At 38.0% G+C, this 27,949-nt stretch overlaps 1 protein-coding gene and 1 pseudogene across 3 annotated transcripts in view; one reads left to right on the top strand and one right to left on the bottom strand.

The window, feature by feature from the left end:
• The window catches only part of FAM117B (family with sequence similarity 117 member B), a 110,010-nt gene that overhangs the window by 59,853 nt on the left and 22,208 nt on the right, over window positions 1-27,949 (top strand). For 2 of the 3 annotated variants that reach the window (XM_037153452.2, XM_037153453.2), the window contains exons 3-4: window positions 19,201-19,293; window positions 20,455-20,568. In XM_037153452.2, the coding sequence (XP_037009347.2) occupies window positions 19,201-19,293; window positions 20,455-20,568 (207 nt within the window). The remainder of the gene's footprint in view (window positions 1-19,200; window positions 19,294-20,454; window positions 20,569-27,949) is intronic. The other variant, XM_037153454.2, reaches the window with a different exon arrangement.
• Window positions 3,295-6,488, bottom strand: LOC119055273 (T-cell surface glycoprotein CD1a-like; annotated as a pseudogene).

A 27,949-nucleotide genomic window follows, 5' to 3' on the forward strand; every position in this document is an offset into this window, starting at 1 on the left:
TTTATGATACAAATAGTAAAAGCTGAGGATGTAAGGAATGGATGAATGAATGAATGAACAAAAGAAACAAAACTTCCTGTTGCAGGAGAAACTCCATGGTAAATGCCTAGTGTTTTGATTATTTTTAACTGCTATTTTTGTGGTAGCATTTTATGGTTTCTTATATGCTGGTGCTAGATTGTTTTTTCATCTCTTTGAGAACATTGAAAGTGTATATGTTTGCCTCCATTTAAGTGAAGAAAACAAGGAAGATCAGATTATTTCCACAGTTACTCATTTACCCAACAGCTGAACCAGTAGTGATTCCTTATCAGTGGTTGGTTAGAAACACGTGCAAAGAGTTCAAAAAAGGTATTGTACGGATGTCATAGATAAACAGCAAGACAGTGTAAGAGTTTAACAGAATGAAAATGTGCTAGAAAAAGCAAAAGGGTAAGAAACCAATTTTAAAGAATAAAAGAAAGGGAAGAAAGAAGTCAAGAAAAATGTTGTGAGAGTAACAATTAGCTGAGTCCCCTGAAGTTCATGTACATCAGAGAAGATGTTTTTGTCACTAAGAAAAGAAAGAATGCCACTTATTGGGCTGAAACAATAAAGGGAATTTATGGGCTGACCAAACTGAGAACTCAGGGTCACTTAGGCTTTAACTAGAGTGTAACTTGGACTTTTTCGTGGGCCTGTTGTCTCTGCCTTTTAAGAAAAAGTTCTGTTAATTGTTTTTGTTGTTGTTTTCAGCTTTATTGAGGTATAATTGATGAATGAAAATTTATGTATTTAAAGTCTACAACTCAATGTTTTCATTTGTGAAGTGATCTTGACAGTCAAGTTAATGAGCATGTCCATTATCTCACATAGTTACTCGTTTTAGTCTTTTTTGTGTTGAGAACACTTAAGTTCTACCCTCTTAACAAGATTTTCAAGTATATAATTTCTCTGCCTTGCTTGTATAATTTTATTCTCAGCTTGCTTCTCTAGTGTTGAAAAAATAGCTTTAATTGTTTCAAGCTTTATACCTCACACCATAACATCCAGGACAAGAAGGAGCATCTTTTTTTCCTACTATCCATCACAAGAATCAGGCTTCATATAAACTGCACCACCTTAGAGCAGATGCCTAGCCCTGAACCATCACTCTGAGCTAGGATAAGTGGGATCTGTATGATGATTTGGCTTAAATTATAGGTTACCAGTCCACCCTTTACATGTCACATTGTCAAAGGATGCCTTTTCATATTTGCCTGAGGTTGATCAAAGTACAGATGAGAGTGGAGTCAACCAACCCAAAACCACATGGCTGCTATGCACTGGTGACAAGGTAGATTGGAATCTAGAGAAGCAATCAGCCAGCTTAACTCAGATGGGAAGACTGCAGAAGTTCCACAGTGTGCTCTTCCTCATCCCACTGTTTTAATATTTTTCTGCTCTCCCATCTCACTTTATTTCACCAAAATTTTGACATGTGCAGGTGCCGCCACCTGTACTAAGTTCATATGGATGTTGTCCTTGCCCTGGTCCCCTTCTCTCAGCTCTCTACACATAGTAAAATGAAGTCCCTTCCTCTAGTTCAACCCAAATAAGTAGCTATACTAAGAAAGTAAGATAGATGCAACAATGAAAACAGTAAACTTGTGTAATCAAATGAGGAAGGCAGAGTTTTCAAGCTCAGAAGACAGTGATAATCTTTGTCTCCTCTGTTACTTTATACTCAGTTTGTCCCTGCTGCATAGCAAGTGCTTAAAAATTATTTTTGGAATTAATTAATGAATTCTGAAGTAAGCTCTAGTCATGGATATCTCAACTTACATTGCCATTTGTGCTGAGGCTAAACAGCATGATGCTTTCCTTGTTTTAGTTCTTGCACTATAACCAAGTGTCCCTTTTGTGGTGTATTCAGTGCCCCATTTTCCACCAATTTTGTTCCTTTTGTTGGTAATTTCAGTGTTTAAAATATCCTTGAAGCATAGTGCTCTCTAGTGTTCCTAAGCACAAATACACTGTAGTATACCTTACAGAAGAAATGCATGTATAGGTAAGCTTTGCTCAGGCATGTGTTATAGTGTTGTTGGCCATGAGTTCAGTGGTAATAAATAAGCAATACATTAAATCCAGAAAAAACAAGAGGATTTTGCTGATCTGTATGTGGAGCTGCTCACATCATGCTAAAATAACTATTACGATGCTCTAATGAAGCTAGGAATAGAGGGAGAAAGGAGCTACATTTGTGAATTCACTATATAACGACCAGTTTTGTTTAAGCATAATAGATAGCACAGCTATGTTGCTAAAAGTCAGAAATACTTGTAATTGCATTACCCATGGTCAGGAAGATGTTAAACATTCTTGGCTGGTGTTTTATTATTTAAAAAATACTACATATAGCTCTGGCCAGTGTGGTTCAGTCGGTTGGGCATCACCCTACTCAGCTAAAGGTCGCCAGTTTGATTCCCATTTAGGGCACATACCTGGGTTGTGGGTTTGGTGTTGGTTGGGGCACATATGAGAGGCAACTGATCAATGTTTCTCTCCCTCTGTTTCTCTCCCTTCCCCTCTCTCTAAAAATTAAAGCTTTAAAAAATAAAATCTTTAATACTGCATATAATAATTTGAAATTATGTGTACATTAAAGAAGGTGTCATTAAACAGAAAGACACATGTGAAACAGCTGTGTTTTCACTAGTTGACAAAAATGATCTGACCACAGATTCACAGGAACTCTGTATTGTCCCTAGGAGCAATGAATCAGCGTTTATTACCTTAGTGTTGGCTGTGTCTTCAACACATCAGCCATAACCAGTAGGAATGTAGAGTGTGTACACTCCTTGCTTTGGTCTCACTTCAATCCTGACTATCAACAGTCAGTTCCCTTTTCTTGAGCATCTTCTTTTTACTTCTGTGACACGCTTGCACTGCTGCCTCTCAGACTGCACCTTTATCAGTGCTTCTCAGATTTTAATGTACGTGATGAATCCCTTGCTGATTTTGCTAAAGTGCAATTATGATTCAGTAAGTCTGAGGTGAGGTCCAAGGACACAGATTTCTACCAGCTCCAAGGTGGTAACTATGTTTGTCCCTGATCCACAGTAAATAGTGAGGACCGTAACCTGCTTTTCTCCTTCTTGGAACAAAAATTTCACACAAATAGGTCTCTACAGTTGTAAGAATGGTTAAAGGCAAAATTGTGTTTCTCCTCAGGGACTCGGAGAAGTAACTAAGGAACTAGTAAAGTGTGAAGACTTTTAACAGAAAGATCATAAAATGTCTCAACTAGTACAAACATGTCAGGAAGATAAATAATAAGAAAAAACTGTATATTTGGCATAAACTTTTAACACAGGCTTTTATTGAAAGCATACTACATACAGTTAATATACTTTGTAAGTGACACAGACTTTAAAAAGACATAGACTTTGCTCTCAGGAAACTTAAAAATTAGAAGAAGAAAAGAGGCATACATGGCTGTGCCTTTTCAAAAGGGTTAAGAGTGAAGTAAACTCAGCAAAGGGTGGTAGAAGTTTAGACACTGCCGCTAATTGTCAACAAGGGAAGGCCCACAGAAAGAAGTGACATCTAAAATGGGCCTGAAATTCATTTATTTTCCAATATGTAGAGGTTACTAGGATTTCATTTTATCCAGAGTTAACATAGGAGTTTTAAAATCTAACAACTGGGTCAGCAAGCAAATCTTGCCAAGTTACATTTAGCTTATGTTAATCACTGATCATTAAATAAACATCAGTAACAACAACAAAAGTTGTACAAAACACAGAAGGACATGATCACCGTGCTGCATTTGAATATGTCCTGAGTCCCTGAGCTGCTGGAATCTCATTCCAAAGGAAGAAGAGTGGAAGGAGGTTCACAGCATGTCCTGATAAGAGCAGAGGTAAAAGTTACCGTACATGAGGTGGAGGTGAGAATTGAAGAGTAAAAGGAAAGGGACTGGGGAAAGAATTGAGAGAGAAAAAAAATATGGGAAGACAAGTAGGGAGTAGATAAAAGAAAAGGAAAGATGGGTACAAAAAAGAACTCACCAGCGCTTTTTAAGCCAAAATGCAAGACCTGTCAGGAGAAGCACCAGGGGGACCATCACTGCCAAGATGATCAAGCCCTTGGACTTAGGATGGTCTGTGGGTTCAGGTGCACACAAGGGTGTCATTTCAAATCCACCCCTTGTTTACTGCATTTCCCTCACCTGCTTTTTAAAATCTGAATGTTCACCTCACTAATCTCCTTTCTTCCTGTTTCTTCTGTCATCCCTCTTCAGACATGAATCTTTAATCTAACCCTGAACATCTTCCTACATCTACATGTCTCTTATTTCCAACCCTTATTTATTGACTTATTTTCATTCTTTTGGGTTTGGATCCATAAATTCCAGATTTTTATCTGCCTCTTTGGCTCCGCTTGTGGACCATCTACTCCTACTCCCAGTGTGGAGCCCAGTTGTTTCTTACCCAAGTAGAGGATGATGTCCTGGCCTTCTAGACTGCTGTGTGTCACCCGGCAAGACAGGCCAGATGTCTCAGTGGCTTCCACATCCAAGCAAATCTGAAGATACCATGTCCCATCAGTATTGGGCAAGATATCACTTTGTTGAGAGGCCTGTTGTGGCTGTCCACCTCGCATCCACGTAATGGAAATTGGCTTTGGGTAGAAGCCAGAGACATGACAAACCATCAACAGATGGTGAGGACCAGGACTGGGGCCAGTGGACAGCCAGGCCTCTGGTTTTACTGCAGAAGACAGGAAAGACATTCAGATAAGGACCCTAACACAGACTTGGAGGTTCATATCTTCACATAAGTTTAGACAGACACCTCTGTCCCACCCTGGGAATTCATCATGTATTTCCCCTTGACTCCTTATCATAAATTTAAAAGGATGGTAGGAAGGTATAATTTTTAGAATAGAAAATTCTTGGAGGAAGGATATGGGACTGACCTTTTCTCTGGAGATCTGCCTTCCCTGCATCAAGGGCACTTAAGAGATAACGTGGGCAGGTGTCACTGAGGACCCTGAGCATCACTTGCTTGACAACAGCTGTACTGATTGAATAGCCTGCACATCTGCTGAGCTCTAGTTCCACCCTCTAGAGTTGGCACGCATGAAGTGTTCTGGATACTCAGAAGCGCTGATCCTTGATAAGCAAGTTGCCAGAAGTCTAGCTTGACTTCCCCAGGGTGCAGTTCACAGCCTGTAGTTGTCTGTACCTCAAAGGGATCTAGAGAACAGGGATTGTATATTAGAGGAAAGGGAGTTAAAAAAGTTGAAATTAGTAGAAGCAGAAAACAGGAAGTAGAAGAGAGAAGTTTGGGGGATTTGAGGTAATGGAACAAAGTTTGGTTTATTCAAGTTCAGAAAAAACAATTGGTGGTATTTGAAGGTGCAAAAAATGGGTAACTTTTTTTTGGAAATGGAAGGAAGTAAATTATTGAAAGAAAATGGCATAAATGGTGAGAGAAAGAGAATAAGGAAGACCTTAGTGTGAGAGAATTCTGTTTAATAACTAGGGTCAATGAAATTATTTAGGTTTTAGGTTTTAGATAGAGGTTGCTAAGGAGATTAAATATGGGAAAAATCGAACTAAAAAACTCATTGGGACAAACATACTCCACTCAATATTGCACCAGCTCATTTTGGGAATTGAACTTACATTCAAGCATCCATGTACTGGCATGTTTGTGAAGTAAATGTGTCAATTCACGGTGAAACCTTTGTTGTAACTCTTCTATTTGTTATCTCCTTGTTGCTGAAGTTGCCCTTCGACCAAGGCCGCAGGAAAATAAAACCACCAGAGTTGCTGTTCCAGCTATAAATCTGCAACTCACCCAACCAGCCAGAGCCCCAACTTGGTGTCCATGAATGGTTGTATAAGGATAAAGTACAGATGTCTCTGAAGATCTGGTCCTGGAAGGCTGTTGCGGGGGGAGAGCATTGGGAAGGGAAGAGAAAGAAGAAAGAAAGGTAGCAGAGAGGGAAATCTCAGAATCTGGAGATAAGGGAAGCCATAGTTACCTCAGCAGACATTCACCTGCCCAGGGCCCCATGCTTTATATAAGGGTTGGGTCAAAAGTAGACTTAACAGTTGTTAGAAGGAAAAATAGTACAATAATTAATAAATAATAACAAGAATAAGCGCTTTCATATGCCTGCAATTGTAAACCTACTTTCCCCCACCTTGCACAACCTTCAGAAAGCATAGGGTCCTAAAGTGATACTGAAGGTATACTCAGAATGAAACTGTGCCGACATTCTCACCTTCCAGGTGTGTTCTGAGGACACCACACACAAGGCACAACATGACACACTCACACACACACATATACACACACACCCCACCCCCTTCGTTTTGCACCCAGCTGGGCAGTTGCCGGAGTTCTTACCATCTTCACTGTCACCACCTCCTAGGAGAACTGCTAGCAACTGAATTTGCAAAAACATTACTGCACAGATGTTACTTCTTTCTCTCAGAAAAGTTTGTCTTTGATTTCTGTTTTAAATAAACCCTACCACATGATAGTTCTGTCTGACTTCCTTCTTCTACCAACAGACAAATCAGCATCGCCATCGTCCACCCCAGAGGAGAAAAAAAAAAACAACATGCCCCTTTCCTAAACCCTAGTCACCAATTCAGCTTCTCATTTCTTCTCCAGTTCTGACTCTCCTCTCATGATTTCAGCATCTTCCCCTCGGTACCAGCCTTCATTCTGTTCACATTTCTCTAATTCAGCCTCTTTGTAATATAGTCTTATGTGGTATTGAAAAATCTTCTCATTCATACAATAAATGCATAAAAATAAATGGCTTTCCAATTCCCATCTAATGTTCTTATGTCCCTGCTCTTTTCTGTCACTCTCTCCTTCTCTTGCCAAATTCAAATAGTCTCCAAATATTCTCTCCTTCTGCCTCTGAGACACCCCACCTCATTCATTTCTCTGACATCTCACTGGTTGCTTTACTGCTTTCCTGAATCTTCTGTGACTGCCTGTGTGACAGTGTAAACTACTACTCCATTATTCTTAGGGAAGATCCAGTAGCCATCACAGACATCACAGAAATTGTGAAACACATTAAGAAAAATGTCTATTTGACTTGTGTTGATGTATATTCATTGACCTGAGAGTCACTTGGTGCCTGCTTGGTTACACTCGTCTTGCAACCCTCATGAATATACAGTTGTCTACAATGCACTCACTTTGTTCAAGGGGCTTTTCTTCTACTTAAGAAGAAAACACAAAACCAAGAACTATAAATCTTGGTGTGCTGGGTTTTATTACAAATATAGACTCTAGACAAAAAAATCCTTCTTGAAACAATATTTCGTAAAGTGGCAACTCTTAACTGTTGCCTGCTCAGAATCTAGACTTGAGTCATATGTGTGAGGTGTTAGGTCTGTCTACCTCTGTTGTACTGGGTCCCCAACATCTAACAGAATGCCTGTTAAAGGTGCTCAATGAATAATTTTGAATGATTGAATAATTTGGTTCAGGAATCCAGTTATTTTTTAATTATTCAGATTGTAACATACTTTTTTAAGACATCAAAACTCATTATTTGTGCTTCTCCTTGGTGAAATGGGAATATTAAAGTTTTGTTTAGGAGTAAAATATATGCTAATAACTGAAATTTACACAAAGGCTTATGCTATAAATCTATTATATATATTTTTTGTTGTTTAGTTTTCATTTCATAATTAAACTTAACTCTGCAAACCAGCTAGACGTGGAAGAGGTAGGGAAAATGTGGAACCCAAATGAACTGCAGCAAGAGCAGGAAGATTATATAACACTCCAAGCAGACGGGGGTGAAGGGGTGCTCTCCTGAGCTATAAAAGGAATGGTCTGGTGGTTAAGATAAAACATAAGTCAGGTTTGTTAGAGTTGTCCACAGTCACTAAGGGCGATCTCCTTGCTGGTTTTGCCAGTCCTGGACCTGTAGTGCTCCATGAATGTCACAGCATTCATGCTGTCTTTCACCTGGCCAAAGACCACGTGCTTGCTGTCCAGCCACTCGGTCTTCGCAGTTCAGAAGAAAAACTGGGAACCGTTTGTGTTGGCTCCAACATTTGCCATGGAAAAGATGCCTGGACTTGTGTACTTCAGGATGCATCTGTGCTGTTGTGGCATGTGAAGTCACCACCCTGGCACATAAATCCCAGAATAATTTTGTGAAAGCAGGAACCTTTATAACTAAATCCTTTCTGTCCAGTGCTCAGAGCATGGAAGTTTCCTCCTGTCTTTGGAACTTTGTCTGCAAACAGCTCGAAGGAGACACAGCCCAAAGGCTTGCTCTTGGCAGCGATGTTCAAAGAACTCAGTGGGGTTGACCTTGCCTAGGCACAGCAAGGTCCAAGGCAGCGGAGTCTTCAAGGCCTTGTTACTTATATTTTGAACCTGTGGAGGTCACAGTCAGAAAAATTATAGTGTAGGCTGCATGTATCCAAGAGATACATTAATTACTAGTATGTGCTGAAATGTGAAAAATTCAAACGGCAAATTTGCATTTATTATATTCACATAAACATGTTTTTTATTTTCAGTTACAATCTAGAAATGACTAATCAAAGAAATATAAAAACAGAGTAAAAGTTTCTTTTCAAATAACAGAAACATTGATATTGCTAAAACAAAAACAAAAACAAAGACGACTTTAACATTAATCAATCAGAATCTTCAGTACTTGGCTTTGCAAAATGTTTGTAACACTCATCACAGAAAATATTGTTATGCTCAAGTTGTAAATGCTTTTCACGACACTATCAAAACTGTTTTGATAAGTGACTCATTTTTGATGCATATAGCACCTAACAAATCTTTTTCTGCTTGTTAAGAGAGCCACATCTATGTTGTTGTTAGAATTTCCTTCAATTTATGTTTGAAATGGATGAAGTTTAAGGTGTGAAGGCCTATGCACATCTGTAGAGATTCCTGAACACCTTTTTATTTGTTTTGACACTGACTACATTATGAGATTTCTAATAAATATTTTGTGCCTTATTTTCACATTACTGTTCAGCATATGAATAGTCTGTCTGAGCATTTGTTTCTACAATATTCAAAATTGTGTAGACTGTAACTATAGGCCATTATCTGGTGTTCCTGGCCACATTATATGTACGTATCATTTGATCCTCAGTGTCAACTACTGACTTAGGTTGGTTGTAATATTCTATTTTTTAAAATTGTTTTTTGTTTATTTTTAATTTGTTTTTAGAGATGGGAAGGAAGGGAGAAAGAGAGGGGGAGAAACATCAATGTGTGGATGCCTCGTCATGCCCCCAACTGGAGACTAGGCCAGCGCCCAGGCATGTACTCTGACTAGGAACTGAACTTGTGACCCTTTGGTTCACTGGCTGGCACTTAATCCACTGACCCACACCAGCCCGGGCCGGTTGTAATATTCTATTATGTCAGGATTTTGTGAATCTAAATTTATAGTACCATCGAAATGCATACTTGAAATTAAAATTGTTTTTCCCCTTTTGGATGTATGAGATACAAGTGTGCAATCTGCACCAAAAGCAAGTAAGTTGGATTTTTCAGGCCTGTTTTTAGAAGATAAAAGTTCAGGGGGTAGTTGGGATTTATTCTTAATAAACAGTACCTACCTATGAAAATTGCTTGTTTTCAGGTCAGGGGTAATCTGTTAACCAGTTATCTGCTGTGATACTACATCCTGATGAGTAAATGGGTTCTGCAAGTCTTTGGATTACATTTGTTGGCTAATTACGAATCAAGTAAGGACTATTGGGATGGTCACTGGTATATATTTCAAGATTTCCTTTGTGAAATACTTCTGAATAAATCATAGCAAAATTTTTGAAAAATATATTTCATCGATTGTGCTATCAGAGTTACCCCATTCCAATCAATGGGCAGAGAGGACATGTGGCAAGGTGAGCAGCTGGAGGACCTGGCAGGTGAGGTGGTGGCTGCTGAACTGGGTGTTCTGAAATTTGTGCGTGGACTGGGAAGAACAACTGGCCAACGAAACTGACCTCACAACCGAGGATTCCAGCACCAAAAAATAAAGCTACAAAACCTCCTACTGAGAAAACATGTGGGCATGGCAGCGGGAGAAACTCCCAGCCTCACAGGAGAGTCCGTTGGGGAAACCCACAGGGTCCTGGAACGTACATAAACCCATCCATCCAGGAATCAGCACCAAAATGGCCCAATTTGCTTGTGGTAGCAGGGGAAGTAATTGAAAGCCAGCAGAGAACTGAGCAAGTGGCATTGTTCCCTCTCTTACCCTCTTTCATATACAGCACCACCACCTAGCCCATGGGGGTTGCTCCAATCTGGCAAATACTTAAGGGTCCAACCCTTAAAACATAACAGGATTGTGGAGACAAAAAACATGTCTAAATGAAAGAACAGATCAGTGTTCCAAAAATAGAACTAAGGGATGAAGAGCAAGCCAACCTATCAGATGCACAGTTCAAAACACTGGTAATCAGGATGCTCACAGAAATGGTTGAGTATTCTCGCAAAATAGAGGAAGAAGTGAAGGCTATACAAAGTGAAATAAAGAAAAATATAGAGGGGCCAACAGTGAGTGGAGGGAAACTGGGACTCAAATCAATGGTTTAAACCAGAAAGAAGAAATAAACATTCAGCTGGTACAGAAGGAAGAAAACAAGAATTCAAAAAAAATGAGGAGAGGCTTAGGAACCTCTGTGAGAACTTTGCAACATCTGAACCATATGGGTGCCAGGAGGAGAAGAGGAAGAGCAGGAAATTGAAATCTTATTTGAAAACATGATGAAGTAAAACTTCCCCAATCTGGAAAAGGAAGTAGACTTCCAGAAAGTCCAGGAAGCTCAGAGTCCCAAAGAAGTTGGACCCAAGGAAGTACACACCAAGGCACATCATAATTACATTATCCAAGATTAAAAGATAAGGAGAGAATCTTAAAAAGCAGCAAGAGAAAAGGAGACAGTTACCTACAAAGGAGTTCCCATTGGGAACTATCAGCTGATTTCTCAAAAGAAACCTTACTGGCCAGAAGGGACTGGGAAAGAAGTATTCCAAGTCATGAAAGGCAAGGACCTACATCCAAGATTACTCTGCCCAGCAAACCTTGCATTTAGAATGGAAGGGCAGATAAAGTGCTTCCCAGACAAGGTAAACCTAAAGGAGTTCATCATCACCTAGCCCTTATTATATGAAATGTTAAAGGGACTTATCTAAGAAAAAAATCAAAACCGTGAACATCGAAATAACAACAAATTCACAACTATTGACGACTGTACCTAAAAAAACAAACGAACAAAAAACACCCACAAAGAAAAACAAACTAAGCAAACAAGTAGAACACTAACTGAATTACAGAAATGGAGATCACATGGAGGGTTATCAGTGGGGAAGGGGTGGGGGGAGAATGGAGAAATAGGTACAGGGAATAAGAAGCATAAATAGTAGGTACAGAATAGACACAGGGAGGTTAAGGACAGTATGGGAAATGAAGAAGCCAAAGAACTTATGTGTATGATCCATGGACATGAACTAATGTGGGTGGGAGGGGCAGTACAGGGCGGAGGGGAATAAAGGGTGGCAAAATGGGACAAGTGTAATAGTATAATCAATAGAATATGTTTTAATAATAACTAATTTAAAAAAGAAAGATGGATCCAGCACAAAAATCTTTATGACAATACACTTGGAAATGTAGATTAAAACGTGGCCTAATAGAGATTTAACTGAGATAACATCTGACAACCTTGGCATTAATAACATTTGTTACATGTTAAACACTAAATATAACATACAGTCAACAGCTCTGACTGGTGTGGCTCAGTGGATTCAGTGCCGGCCTGCAAAACAAAGGGTCACCGGTTTGATTCCCCGTCTAGGGCACATGCCCAGGTTGCAGCCTAGGTGCCCCACAGGGGGCAGGCAAAAGGCAACCAGGCATTGATATTTCTCTCCCTCTCTTCTTCCGTCCTTTCATCTCTCTCTAAAAATAAGTAAATAAATTTTTTAATTAAAAAATAATTAAGATTATTTTATTGTATTACATTGACACAAGGATAGACTTATGAAGAATGGAACAAAATAAGGAGACCATCAACAGATCAGTGTAGCCCTGGCTGGTGTAGCTCAGTGGATTGAGCACAGGCCTGCGAATCAGAGGAGTGTGGTTCGATTCCCAGTCAGGGCACATGCCTGGGTTGCAGGCCAGTTCCCAGCAGGGGACACACGAAAGGCAACCACACATTAATATTTCTCTCCCTCTCTCCTTCCCTCTCTCTGAAAATAAATAAGTAAAATATTAAAAAAAAGAAAAAGAAGCAGTATATATTTTTTACATTTAACAGATCCTGGCAAATAGGTTTTCAGAGTGGTTATGCCAATCTATCTTTGATCTTCTGTATAAACTCATTCATATTTGATATTATTAACCCTTTAATTATAGCCATTCTTATGTGGGTATAGTGCATCTAATTATTGTGGTTTGTATTTTCCTAATGGTACTCAACATATGCCTATTAGCCACTTAGGTACTTTTGTGAAGTACCAGTTTAAGTTTTCAGCTATTTGTGTGTGTGTGTGTGTGTGTGTGTGTGTGTGTGTGTGTGTGTGTGTGAGAGAGAGATATGAGAGGAGGATGTCAGCCTTTTTCTTACTGATTTCAAGTTCTTTATAATGCCTGTATATTGGTGCTTTGTTGAATATGTATTCTGAATATTTTCTACCAGTCTCAGGTTTACTTTTTACTTTCTTAATCTTGTATTGTGTTGGAAAGTATTTTTTAACTGGATACAACTGATTAGTATTGTTCTTTATGATTAGTTATTATTCCTGTAAATTCTTTACTCCTTCTCCAAGGTCATGAAATAGTCTCTGTAATATGTGGTACTCAGACTTAAGTGGGCATCAGCAGCATCTGGGAGTTTAAAAAAACCCACAAAAGACATTTTTTGGACATACCTCCAGAGTTTCTAGTTCTTTAGGTCAGGAGAGAGGTCCAAGAATTTGCATTTTTTACAGCTTTCATATGATGTTGATTCCAGTGGTCTGAGAATCACACTTTGAAAACCACTTTATGTTTGAGAAGCTTACCTATTACATAGATATATTGTGTTGGTCAGAAGAGTCCATTTAGTTTTTTTCCATAAAATAAAAGATATATTTTTCATTTTCACCAATAACTTTATTAATCTGGATATTTTGTGTATGCTAGCTATCTCCTGTTACTGGCTTCTAGTGGGCAGAGGGCACGGGTGGCTGCTAAACATCTTCCTATGAATAAGACAGCCCCACAGCAGGGCTTTATTTGGCCAAAATGTCAGTAGTACCAAGAAACTTTGCAAACCACTTTTTACACATTCAGTCAGTCACGGTACCTTCACCAAGCACTGCACAAATCTTTTTTGTGTTTTCAGTTTTGCAGCCGGTGACCCTTTGTTTTGCAGGCCGGCACTGAATCCACTGAGCCACACCAGTCAGAGCTGTTGACTGTATGTTATATTTAGTGTTTAACATGTAACAAATGTTATTAATGCCAAGGTTGTCAGATGTTATCTCAGTTAAAACTCTATTAGGCCACGTTTTAATCTACATTTCCAAGTGTATTGTCATAAAGATTTTTGTGCTGGATCCATCTTTCTTTTTTAAATTAGTTATTATTAAAACATATTCTATTGATTATACTATTACACTTGTCCCATTTTGCCACCCTTTATTCCCCTCCGCCCCTGTACTGCCCCTCCCACCCACATTAGTTCATGTCCATGGATCATACACATAAGTTCTTTGGCTTCTACATTTCCCATACTGTCCTTAACCTCCCTGTGTCTATTCTGTACCTACTATTTATGCTTCTTATTCCCTGCACCTATTTCTCCATTCTCCCCCCACCCCTTCCCCACTGATAACCCTCCATGTGATCTCCATTTCTGTAATTCAGTTAGTGTTCTACTTGTTTGCTTAGTTTGTTTTTCTTTGTGGGTGTTTTTTGTTCGTTTGTTTTTTTAGGTACAGTCGTCAATAGTTGTGAATTTGTTGTTATTTCGATGTTCACGGTTTTGATTTTTTTTCTTAGATAAGTCCCTTTAACATTTCATATAATAAGGGCTAGGTGATGATGAACTCCTTTAGGTTTACCTTGTCTGGGAAGCACTTTATCTGCCCTTCCATTCTAAATGCAAGGTTTGCTGGGCAAAGTAATCTTGGATGTAGGTCCTTGCCTTTCATGACTTGGAATACTTCTTTCCCAGTCCCTTCTGGCCAGTAAGGTTTCTTTTGAGAAATCAGCTGATAGTTCCCAATGGGAACTCCTTTGTAGGTAACTGTCTCCTTTTCTCTTGCTGCTTTTAAGATTCTCTCCTTATCTTTTAATCTTGGATAATGTAATTATGATGTGCCTTGGTGTGTACTTCCTTGGGTCCAACTTCTTTGGGACTCTGAGCTTCCTGGACTTTCTGGAAGTCTACTTCCTTTTCCAGATTGGGGAAGTTTTACTTCATCATGTTTTCAAATAAGATTTCAATTTCCTGCTCTTCCTCTTCTCCTCCTGGCACCCATATGGTTCAGATGTTGCAAAGTTCTCACAGAGGTTCCTAAGCCTCTCCTCATTTTTCTTGAATTCTTGTTTTCTTTCCTTCTGTACCAGCTGAATGTTTATTTCTTCCTTCTGGTTTAAACCATTGGTTTGAGTCCCAGTTTCCTTCCACTCACTGTTGGCCCCTCTATATTTTTCTTTATTTCACTTTGCATAGCCTTCACTTCTTCCTCTATTTTGCGAGAATACTCAACCATTTCTGTGAGCATCCTGATTACCAGTGTTTTGAACTGTGCATCTGATAGGTTGGTTATGTCTTCATCACTTAGTTATATTTTTTCTGGAGCTTTCATCTGTTCTTTCATTTGGACCATTTTTTTGTCTCAATGTGCCTGTTACATAGTAAAGGGCGGAGCCTTAAGTATTTGCCAGGGCAGGGCTACCCACGTTGCTACATAGTGGTGCTGTATGTGGGGGAGGGGTCCAAGAGGAAACAATGCTGCTTGCTGGGCTCTCGGCCACCTTTCAGTCACCTCCCCCACTACCCACAAGCAAATTGGGCCCTTCTGGTTCTGATTCCTGGGTCAATGGGTTTGTGTACTTTCTAGGGCCCTGTCTGTGGGTCTCTTTAACAAACTCTCTCGTGAGGCTAAGAATTTCTCCCGCCACTGCAACCCTCACAGATGTTTTCAGCCAGAGGTTTTGAGGCTTCATTTCCCTGTGCTGGAACACTGGGTTGCGTGGTGTGTCTTGCTGCGCAGATGTTGCTCCTGGTTGATCCGCATGCAAATGTGGTACCCCCCCAACCCAGTCCTCTAGCCACTATCTTGCCATAATCTTCTCCACCGTGACCGCACTCCCCACCTCTCTTATCCATCTGGATCAATGTTTCTTCTTTAACTCCTTAGTTGTCGGACTTCCATTCAGTTAGATTTTACTGGCAGTGCTGGTTGTTTTTTTGTTTTCAAACTTGTTGTTGTCTTTCTTTTGATTGTGTATGGAGAAGGCACAGTGTTACCTACCTACACCTTCCTCTTGGCCAGAGGTTCTCCTTTGTCCATGTTTTTTTTTTAATGATAGGATCTGTGATAATCTTTTTTTCCTCATACTATTAATTTTTTCTCTTCTATTGTGATCATTCTTGTTAGGTATTTATCAATTTTATTGTTTTCCAACAATACTTTTGGCTTTATTGATCTGTATGTTCTCTTTCATTGCTTTCTTCATTAACTTTAGTAGTATATGTATGCTCAGTTCACTTTGTGCTTTTTTTGTTCTTGTCCCTTAAGGTAGAAGCTTAGGTCACTGATTTTAAACATTCTTTTTGTTATTTGATATAAACATTTGCCCTCTGAATTTTCTGTTTGCACCATTTTGAAGTATCTGCCATAGTTTAATATGTTTTTATTATCATTTGGTTCAAAATATTTTTTAACCTTTCTTTTGAATCCTTCATTGTCACATGAATTAATTTATAATTGTGCTTTTTTCAAACATTTGGTATTTTTAGATGCTTTTTATTATTGATGACCAATCTAATTCCATTATGATCAGAGAATATACTTAGTAATTTGAATCCTATGATAATTTATTGAAACATGTCTATGGCCTAGCATATAGTGTGTGATGAGAAAAGTTTCACGTGTGCTGAGGAAAAAAACTGACTCAGTATTTATAGGTATAAATTCAATGAGAATATATTAGGTCATGTTTATAGTGTTGTTGAAACCATCTATATCCAAATTGATTTTCATTTACTTATTCTATCAGTTGCTGAGAAAAAGGTGTGTTAAAATCTCCCATAATGATTGTGATTTGTTTGTTTTTCCCTTTGATTCTTCATTGTTTTTATTATGAATTTTGAAATTCTCTTCCTGAGTATATTGACAGGTTTTTATGACCTTTTTTATGAACTCATCAAATTATCATTATGAAATATTCCTCTTATCTACTATTACCAGATCTCTCCAGTCCCTGTTATGTATCAGTTTACAGCTTGTATCATTTGTCTTTATCCGAAAGGACTTTGTGTAGCAATTCTAAATAAGTCTAATGGAAATAAATCTTCTCAGTTCTCATGTACTACAGAATATCTTTATTTTACATTAATTATTGAAGGCTACTATTTCTGGACATACCCAGCATTCTATAAAATTCTAAATTGACAGTTTAGGATTTTTTTTTCTTACCACTTAGAGGATGTCCTTCCATTATCCTCTACCTTATGCTTCTAATGAGAAGGCAAATATTTTTACTATACAGAGCCCACTGGCTCTGTGGGGAATGGGGTTGGATCTCTGTGTGTTAGTATGTTTGTTCTTTTTAATGTATCCTTTTGGGATTTTTTTTTATCTTTGGTTTTCAGTACTTAGACTTTGATACACATTGGTGTGGTTTACTTTCAAATTATCCTGCTTTGGTTTTATAAAGAGTTTTTATTTTCTGAATTATTGTTTTTCATCAGCTTTTGGGTCCTACATACAATTACCAGCAGAATTACCAGACTAGTAAGGGTGGGGAAAGAATGAGGGTTCAGAGTGTTCCCAAAGGCAAGGCCCAACAGCTCCGACCATACCACAGGTGATGGTTCCCACCTTACTACATGAGGACACCTTATGTAAGTCAACTACAGTGTTCCAACCCTCTTGTGCAAGGAGAAGTGATGCAGGATGCTGACAACAAGGCTGCGGGAGAACAAGATAGACCAGTGATACAGAATAGGTATCTGGGCTACAGACCACAATTCCACAGGGGCCCTTTTCACCAACAACAGGGTAGAGATGATAGCAATGAAGACGATAAGAAAAACTGAGATGAGTCCCCAGTGCCAGCAACCACCTCAGCTCAACCACCACTTTTCTCATCATATACTATATGCTAGGCCATAGACCTGTCTCAATAAAGATCATATGATTCAAAAAACTTATCTAAGTGCTGCAGAGATCAACTACCAACACAGAAACCCAGAAAAGTCTAAACCACAAGATGGCAGAGATGAAAGCATCTGATCCACCAGCTGAGAATTTGTTGTTGGTGGTTCTCCTTCTCCCCTTTCTTCACCTGTTGTAGTTAAACCTTAATGGCTTTTGGCACATTAAAGTGGTGGGGCTTATTCCCCCAGTCAGATGACTACAGTGAAGGAGCCATAGTGCAGGGGCCCACTCCATGGACCAGGACCGTTCTGCAGGGCGTTGGTGTCCAGTGAGTCTCCTTCTTGAGTGCGTCACTTGTGATATGGTGGCTGGGTGGTACTTCAGTGTGTTCTGAAGCTGTCCACCAGGTGTGCTGCCTCTGGGGCCTCCTGGGAGGAGCAAGCTAAGGTCAGCTGCTGCCTGTGCCCTACCTGGGGCCACCGAGCATGAGCTACAAAGTGTTCTGCCGTTGGTTGCCACTTGTGCTGGGCTTGGAGGTGCCTATGAGGAGCCAGGCTGCAAACCAAGGCTCACAGCTGCTAATGCTAATTCCAGCTAATGCTGGCTTTTGGGCTGCTTAGCAAGAGGTTCAGGGCATGCAGAAGCCCAGATGCTGCTTGTTTGGGGTTTGTGGACCTTTGCGAGATTTAAGGAAAGTCCCTAGCATGAATCAATTCAGGTTATTAATATGGAAATGACACTGGAATTGGTTTGGGGGGCCCACAAGTTTGGTGGGGCAGAGTTCAAGCAACACCAGGGCAGGGTCAGCTGGTTTTAGCTAGGTTGATGGAGACTAATATGGCGCCCACTGGCTTTGTGGGGGCAAATGGAGGGTCTCAGCAAAAGAACAATGGCTTATGCCAGCATGTCTCTCTTGGAGAAAGCTGCCCCTGAATTCATACAATTCAATTTCTCCCATACATAACTGTTGCTCCAGTGCTGGATCTCAGAGTGAGTGAGTCAGTTAAGTGTGTGTGTGAGGGGGGCCCTTTAAGAAGAATGTCTGTGACTCCAGAAGCCCTCCATCTCACTCAGTCACAATCTCCACTGGTTTTCACAGCTAGAAGTTACGGGGACTTACCTTGCTGGCACTGGAACCCCAGGTTTGGGAACCTGGTATGGGGTTAGGACTCCTCACTCCCCAGGGGGTACCTCCAGAGCTGAGCTATCCCTCCCAGTTTTTACTCTCCACACATGGGTGTGAGACTAGCCTATTCACTGTCTCTACCCCTCCGACCAGTGTCCATGCGGCTTCTGTATATCCTTAGTTATAGGACTTGTGTTCAGCTAGACTTCAGACTACTCCCAATGACATACAGCACAGTATAGTTTTCAGGTGTACAGCATAATAAGTTGATATATATGCACTGTGAAATGATTACCACAATAAATTTAGTTCATATCATTCATCACTCATATAGCTCTAAAATAACTTTTTTTCTTTGTGATGAGAACTTTAGGATCTACTCTTAACAACTTTCAAATATACCATACAGCAGTGGTAATTGTAACTATCATGTTGTACATTACATCTCCGGTACTTACTTATTCATGACTGCAAGTTTGTGCTTTTTGACCACCTTCATCCATTTCCTCCACAAATCTACCCCCTGACTCTAGTAACTACAAATCTGATCTGTCTTTCTACGTTTGTTTGCTTTTCAGATTCCACATACAGTATTTGTCTTTTTTCTGTCTGACTTAACTCATTTAACATAATGCCCTCAATGTCCATCCTTAACTATTTTACTGAAATTCTCCTTCCCTCTTCTTTTCATTATAGACAGAGAGTGCATGGGCTGAAGAATACTCTGAAAAGAAGAAAGGGTCTCACAAGCGTTCAGCATCCTGGGGCAGTACAGATCAACTTAAGGAGGTCAGGAAAATGATTCCAAGAAAGTGGGTGTGGAAATTTGACCCCTGTGTTGGCTAGCTGGTTCCTTGAAATTGTGGGCAACAGGAATTTGTTAGTTTCCATTGTGCCTGTTGGTGGGGGGTGGGTATTGTTGTTTTTGGTTTTGTTTACTTAAGAACTAGTAGAAAAACAGTTATAATTTGGATAAAGATTTGAGTGAAGAAATATACACGTTACTTATCTGAGAGCATGTTTTATGTCTTTTTATTGAGAGTCTGTGCCTCTTCATAATGCAAATATCAGATGTATAAACTTGTAGTGCTGTAACAAATTCACACTTACTATTTTTATACATTCTTGCAGTTGAATAACCCAGTATGATCAAGTTGATTATGTCACTGTGCTATGATTACCATTTTCTGTGCCCAATATTATAACATTTGCATTTTACATATAATTTAGAAATAAAACAAAAATTTGGTCTAGGAATACTATCAGATACTGATTAAAATTATATTATTTAAAGACTATATCTGTGAATGCGTTTTGTTTGAATTGATTTTTAAATCTTGTTTAAATTTTGGAGCTGTTGAAGGTAAGATATTTGATAAAAAATCTAAATCTAAATAAAATGTGATTCATAGGGGCAATGAGAGAATAATTACCATTAATTTTTAATTCTTTATGAAAGCTCTGATATAGTCATTTTTTTAAGTTTTATTTTTAGATAGAGGGGAAGAGAGGGAGAGAAACATCAATGTGTGGTTACCCCTCATGTGCTCCCAACTGGGGACCTGGTCTGCAACCCAGGCATGTGCTCTGACTGGGAATCCAACCAGTGACTCTCTGGTTTGCAGGCCAGCGCTTAATCCACTGAGTCATACCACCCAGGGCTGTAATATAATTTATTCTAAGTACTGGAAACTTTGTTAATTCTTGGCAAGTGGGAAAGCTTAGAAAGATATTGGAGCATAATTTTGTTTCTCTTTAAAATATATACTAATATGCACCCTGGTATGTGTATATATGAAAATGTGTGCACTGAATCAGATTTTGTAATATGGCTTAACAAATTCAAAACATTTTTTAAGGCGGAATTTTACTTAATTTCTAAATTAAGCTAAATTGTTTTATATAGTATGGATTACACTCTGATGCACTTGTTATTTTTCTTCTTTTTAGATTGCAAAATTACGCCAGCAACTGCAGAGAAGTAAACACAGCAGTCGGCATCACCGAGATAAAGAAAGACAGTCTCCATTCCATGGCAACCATTCGGCCATTAACCAGTGTCAGGTAGGAGCACAGATATTACAAAATCCAGAGAAGGCATTTGTTGTTTTGCTGGTGATGTGTTACTTCATACGTAACTGCGTAGGACAAAATATGCAAAAGCACATTTGAAACTGATTAAATATTGAATCACAGCCTTCATTAAAAAAACCAAAATATTAAGTTGAGAAAGTGATATTTTCTGTAGGTGATCTGTGATATGAGTTCTAGGAGACATAACTAATTTTCCATCAATTTAGTGTGTTGGAAGCAGAATAATAGAGAGAGGTAAGCACCGGATATGGAACCAGACCTTGGACAAGTAACCTATTCTAAGTCTCAGCTACCTCATCTGAAGATTGAGGATAATAATGATACCTGACTTGTAAAGTCTTTTAGTAGGGAAAAAAAACCTTTAGCTACTTTGATCCCTTAATAGAACCTTTTGAACTACTCTCGATGACTCATCCTGGGAGCATTTCTTTTTAACTGAATCGAAATTGGATAGGGTCCCTTCACAAGTAGAAAGGAAGAAAAAGTTCGTTAACCCATTTTATATATATGTTGATAGCTTCTGATGATTGTCAAGGATATGTGGATTGTTTTCAAGAGAAAGTATGGGTAAACATATACAGTTTTTCAAACTAATTTTGTCCTAAATTATTGGTAAATGGATCAGATTTGATCTCATAAATGTGTAGTTTGGTTATAATCTCCAATAGCTTATTTACATATAAGGTATTTAATTATAAATACAAATATATACTAATACCATTAAACAATTTAAACTGGATTTCTATCTGGAGAAATAGAAAATGTAAAATTGACAAAATAAATGAAAGATTTGTATACATTAATAATACCAACATTGGAATGCTAATTAAAAACCAAACTTCCTCATTCTCAAAAGTCTACAGACCTAGGTGGTTCTACAGGTGAATTTGCCAACCTTACACTCTCTCTGATTTATCCGTAAATACTCTATATGTATTCCTAAGAGATAAGGCTGCTTTTTATTCCCAATATTCCCATATTTTTACTTGGGAATAATAGGATTTAAGATTTAACCTTTATTAAGTGATGAGTTTAGGAGTTTAAAAGTTTTTTAAAGTATTTATTGGTTATACTGTTATAGTTCTCCTATTCTTTTTTCTCCCCTTAAGCCCCCTCTGCCCAGTACCCCCATTCCTTTCAGCATCTGCTCCCTACCCCTTAGACATAACTGATATGTCTGTCAGTTATGCGTATAAGTTCTTTGGCTTCTCCATTTCCTATACTGTTCTTAACCTCCCCCAGTCTATTTTGTATCTACCATTTATGCTACTTATTCCCTGTATTTTTTTCTCCATTCCCCCACCCCACTGATAACCCTTCATGTGATCTCTCCTTCTTTGATTCTGTCCCTGTTCTAGTTGTTTCCTTAGTTTGTTTTTATTTTTTTAGGTTCAGTCATTGGTAGTTGTGAGTTTGTTGTCATTTCAGTGTTCATAGTTTTGATCATCTTTTTCTTAGATAAGTCCCTTTAACATTTAATATAATAAGGCCTGGGCGATGATGAAGTCCTTCAACTTCACCTTATCTGGGAAGCACTTTATTTACCCTTTCCTTATAAATGATAGCTTTGCTGGATAGAGTAATCTTGGATATAGGTCACTGCCTTTCATGACTTGGAATACTTCTTCCCAGCCCCTTCTTGCCTGCAAGGTTTCTTTTGAGAAATCATCTGATAGTCTTATGGGAACTCCTTTGTAGGTAACTGTCTCCTTTCCTCTTGCTGCTTTTAAGATTCTCTCCTTATGTTTCATCTTTGGCATTTTAATTATGATTTATCTTCCTGTGGTCCTCTTTGGGTCCACTTCTTCGGGACTCTGTACTTCCTGGACTTGTATGTCTGCTTCCTTCATCATATTGGGGAAGTTTGCTTTATTTTTTCAATAAAAATATGAAAGCAATTACTTTCAGTTTCTTGCCATTTCTCTTTTTTTTCCTGTCACCCCTATGATTCAGTCGTTCAGATGTTTAAAGTTGTCCCAGGAGTTCCTAATCCTCTTCTCATTTTTTGAATTCTTGTTTCTTCATTCTGTTCCAGTTGAATATTTATTTCTTCCTTCTCTTCCAAGTTGTTCATTTGCATCCTGGTTTCCTTTCCTTCACTCTTGGTTCCCTGCATATTTTCTTCATTTTACTTTGTATAGCTGACACTTCTTCCTTTGTTTTGGAGCCATACACAGTCATTTCTGTGAGCATTCTGATTACTAGTCTTTTGAACTATGTATCTGATAAGTTGGCAGTCTCCTCATTGCTTTCTTCTTTTTCTGGAGTTTTGATCTGTTCTTTCATTTAGGCCATATTTTTTTGTCTTGGCTCACCTGTCTGGATGAATGTTTCTTCTTTAACTCTTTGGTCATCAGATTTTCATGCAAATTGATTTTCTGGCATTTCTGGTTGTCATTTTTTTAAATTGGTGTTTCTGTCTTTTGGTTGTGTGAGGAGGTGAAACATATGTATGTATGCCTTCATCTTAGCCAAAACTTAGGAGTTCATAAGTTTTGAAGTGATTTTTTAAGTTTTATTTAAATTAATAAAGTCGTAAAATTATCTAAAAATTGTTTTCTCCTTTCAAATTCAATTTTCTTAATAAAGATTATTGGTGTTTGCATAAAGTCTATGTTTATTTAATTATAAAACATCTCTTTGTAGAGATTGTAAGGACTAGGTAGAGCAAGTAGAAAAATAAATTCACGTAGCTTTAGTTTTGTATACATAACACACCATACGTCTTCAATACTTGACTTTGGATATTGAGTAGTCAATTTGAGATCAGGCACATGCATATCATGATAGCTGTGGCAGTGGTGTTCATGTTTAATTGAAACTTTCAGATAGGAACATGAAAGTATTCATTAACCATGGGTGTGGCTCTGTTTTAGTGGAGAGAAGTACTCCTTTGAGATATGTGTACCTTTGAGACCATTCCTCCATCCACACAGTATATGTTAAATGTCTGCCATATAGCAGGTACTGTAGTAGTCATTAAAGAAAGCAGTGATGAAAGAAAATATTGGGGGCAGCCCCTCGCCACATCTCAGATATAAATAAGCAATTAATTGTTATACAGTGTAATGAGTATGTTGATAGGGGATAGGGGAGATTTTGAAATGCTCTATAATGGGTATTTATCCTTCAACTTGTTATGGATCTATCTGGAAAGCCTTCTTAGAAAGTGATGTCTAAGCTGATCCCTTTAGGATAAGCAGGATTTATTCAGTCTTCTAGAAGTTGAAGAAAGCATGGCTACATGTAGGACTGTGATAAGAGATTAGGTTGGAGATTTAAATAGCAGCCAAACATGAAAGTCTTCCTATCTCAGTTGTTAAGTTTGACTTTGTCTTATAGGCATCAGGGAACTATTGTTTAAAATGGAGGAGATTGATATGTGATCAGATAAGCATTTTAAAATGGTCAATATAAGTTCAGAGTAGACAATGAATTGGGAGGAGGACAAGATTAGAGGCAGGAAAACCATTTAAGAGTGGGATTTATCGTTTAAGTATGAAATGATGGTGGCCTAAAGTAAGATAGAAGGTTGAACTGGAGATAATGGACAAACTTGAGCGATACTTAGAAAGTAATGATTTATGCTTGCTACATATATTGCAAGGACTCAGATTTTTAAAATCCTTATCCAGGGATTTGTTTATTAATTTTTAAAGAGAGAAGAAGGCAGGAAGGGGTGAAGGGAGAGAGAAATATCAACTGGTTACATGCCCCAATCAGGGATCAAACCTGCAACTGTTTGGGGTTTTTTTGTTACTTTCATTTTTGTTTTTCTGTGTGTGGGATAATGCTCTAACTGAGCCACCTGGCCAGGGCTAGATTTTGATATATTAGCATTTAATCCTTATTTTTGAGGTAAGGATTGTTATCTCCATTTTACAGATAAACAAATTAAGGCCCAGACAGGAAATGGAGAAATTAGGACCCTTATATTCAGGGTAGAGCAAAACTAGGTTTACAGTTGTGAGTATGCACAACACAATTTATTCTTGTATTGCTATTTGTTAATTATTTTACTATTTCCCATACAAACAACTGTAAATTTGCTTTTTCCTCACACTGTATTGCTGATAGGAATGTAAAATGGTATAGCCACTTTGGCAAACAGTCTCACAGTTCCTCAAAAGGCTGAACATAGAGCTAATGTATCACTAACACTTCCTTTCCAAGGTATGTACCCAAGAGTATTGAAAACATATATTTACATAAAAACTTGTTCAATAATGTTCATTGTAGCATGGTTCACAACAAAATTTGGAAACAACCCAAGTGTTTATCAATCAGTGGATGGACCATTTTACATTCCTATCAGCAATACAGTGTGAGGAAAAAAGCAAATTTACAGTTGTTTGTATGGGAAATAGTAAAATAATTAACAAATAGCAATACAAGAATAAATTGTGTTGTGCATACTCACAACTGTAAACCTAGTTTTGCTCCACCCTGAATATAAGGGTCCTAAGTGGTATATGCATACAGTGGAATATCATTCAGTCATAAAAAAAGACTGAGGTACTGTTACATGCTACAACATGGGTGAAGCTTGAAAACATTATGCTAAGTGAAAGAAGCCAGTAGTAAGACACATGCATGATTCCACTTACATGAATTGTCTATAATAGAAACCCATAGACAGATTGTAGATTGGTGGTTGCCTAGAACTAGGAAAGTGGGGGAGGAAATAGTAGTGACTCCTAATGGGCAAAAAAAAATTTGAGGGGTATGATTATAAAATTAATTTTGGTGATAGTTGTATAAGTCTGTTCAATAACCATTGAAACAGCAAAGTTGTATGCTTTAAATTGCATTAAATGAGTGAGTTGTATGGTGATATGAATTTTTTTCAGTAAGTTGTTATAACAATAACTAGCAACCAACATTAAAAAACAGTATATTCAATACATATATAATAGTCTGGAAATCATAGATTAGATGGTTTAAAAAAAAAAGAACCAGAAAGTAAATTGGGAGGTCATGTAGCAGTACAGAGAGTGAGCACAGGTGCTCTGAGGTCAGACTGTTTAGTTTAAGATGTAGGCTTTGCGACTGGTAGCTGTATGAAGTTTTTCAGTTTTCTGCATTAAAATATTACCTATTTTTGTGTTGTCCTAAGGATTAAATGGGACTGGATGTCATAAATCACTTAATGCAATTCTTGGATATAAGAATTGCTTGGTAAATCTTAGACTATTTGAGATGAGATAGCACCTTAATATAAAAGAAGTAATGCAGGTTGAATGTTCTACCAAGATTCTCTGCCATTTTCTTATTGAACTTTTAAAAATTTTTATTATTATCAAAGTATTTATGTGCTTATTACAGAAATTTTAGAAACAAAAAAATAGTAAACAAATTTATCTCACTAAAGATCATTTAAAATTTTTTTAAAGATTTATATTTTATTTATTTTCAGAGAGAGGGGAAGGGAGTAAGAAAGAGAGGGAGAGAAACATCAATGTGTGGTTGTCTTCTCCAGTGCCCCCCACTGGGGACTTGGCCTGCAACCCAGGCATGTGCCCTGACTGGTAATAGAACCATTTACCCTTTGGTTTGCAGTCTGGTGCTCAACCACTGAGCCACACTAGCCAGGGCTAGTGTCATATATATTTTTTTTAATAGAAAAAAATTGTACCCTTTAAAGATAGCTATTTCTGACATTTTTTTGTTGTTGAGATCAAATGTCATACCTTATTTTAGACTTTATATTCATGTGGGGTTTTTTTTGTATTTAACATGGAAACACGTTTACGTTATTACAAATGCTTCAGGAACTTTTTTTGTGTGTGTTACAGATTCTGTAGATCATTTCCCTAATTGTGGTCATTTATTTGGGTTTAGTTTCTGTGTGCTTAAAGCTTTTTTTATATTTATACTTTTCTAGGGGTAGATTTTTCATTTTTTGGTTAAGAAGTTAAATACTTTGGAGACTCTTCGGTTTTTTTCTTTATAGCCTTTCTAAATTATTACTGTTTTGGGTTAGGGTTTCACGTATGTAGAAAACTATTTTTACTGGGAAATTCCTTTGATATCCTTTAACAATTAAGAGATAGTATTGCTCTTCTGGTAAGTCATATAATCTACAACCACTAGTTAACAAAAGATCTTTTTCTTAGGCATACCATGAATATTGCCGTTAGAAAAGAATTCTCACTTATGTTTTTGAGTGTTTTTTTCCAAGGAAATTCAGAAGGGAATTATTTATAGTGAGGGATAAATGCTGCCAAGGTTCTTGGGAGAAGAGAATCCTTCACATGTTAGTGGTTCCTAAGATTGACTAAGCCCTCAGATGCTTAAATTGTCATATTTTTAGAGTACTTCAATAAACAGTTTCATTAGAAAATATAGCCAACCTATTTTGGAATTGTTTGATTGAGGATTAGAGTCCATCTTAACAGAAGAGTGGGAGAGCCCAGCATTTTCATAGCCACATCAACTAATTTCAAGGTAAGAATTAAAAAATCATGTAGGAGTTTTCTGGCTGTTTCTTCCTGTTTCTTCCTCCGGGAAGAAATCCCTTTTATAAAATTTTCTTATTTCTTCATTTGGGCGGGGGACACTACAGATTGAAAATAGTCTGGGAGGATTTAAGAGTAAAGGAATTGAGATATAAAAGGGGAGTGGAAAAAGAACTATTTTTATCCAAAGAATTAGAGGGTCTATTGCACTTAAATAATTAAAATTTCTGTTCTGCACTGAAATCTTTGTATGCCAGTCCAGGACATAATTGCTATTCTTGAATTCTTAAATTTTTTTGTCAGTTAGAAATCAAGAGTAGACATTTCTGCTGTGACCTTATAGCTGCAAAAGTATAGCTGCAGTTTAGAAGAGCTGCGAGGTGGATGGAGACCAGATGAGAGGACGGTGATTGTTGGAGGAGAGATGTGAAGTAATGGTAACAACTGGAGGAGTCAAGGCCACATGGAGGCCTCAAATCAAAAGCCCTTCATCAGTTTTCACCTTCCTTTTATTACATTAGGGTTTCTGGCTCATATTTCTGTCATAGAACTCTGTTGAATTCTTGAACAGACCCTTTCCCATCCTACTTGTCTATCAATGCACATAATTCTTCCTTTGAAACTTGGACCCTGTAGATTTATTTCTCTACTCAGCTGCTGCTTCCATAGGTGGTTCTTTACTGACTCTTGGTGTTATTATATCACAGTTTGAAACATGTATTTAAGTTACAATGTAGATTGATTCAGGGTTGGCCAAACCTCTTGGTGTACATTCTTTGTTGGCTAATTCTCAGCTGTTATAGTGTTTGATCTTTAAGGTGTTAATAGATAGATGGAGAATCTACATAGACAAATAAAACTTGAAAAATGGCAATTCTTCTAACTAAAAACCT

The sequence above is a fragment of the Artibeus jamaicensis genome, unplaced genomic scaffold (genome assembly GCF_021234435.1).
Source record: "Artibeus jamaicensis isolate MK-2021 breed Jamaican fruit bat unplaced genomic scaffold, CSHL_Jam_final contig_391, whole genome shotgun sequence".
Lineage (NCBI taxonomy): Eukaryota > Metazoa > Chordata > Mammalia > Chiroptera > Phyllostomidae > Artibeus > Artibeus jamaicensis.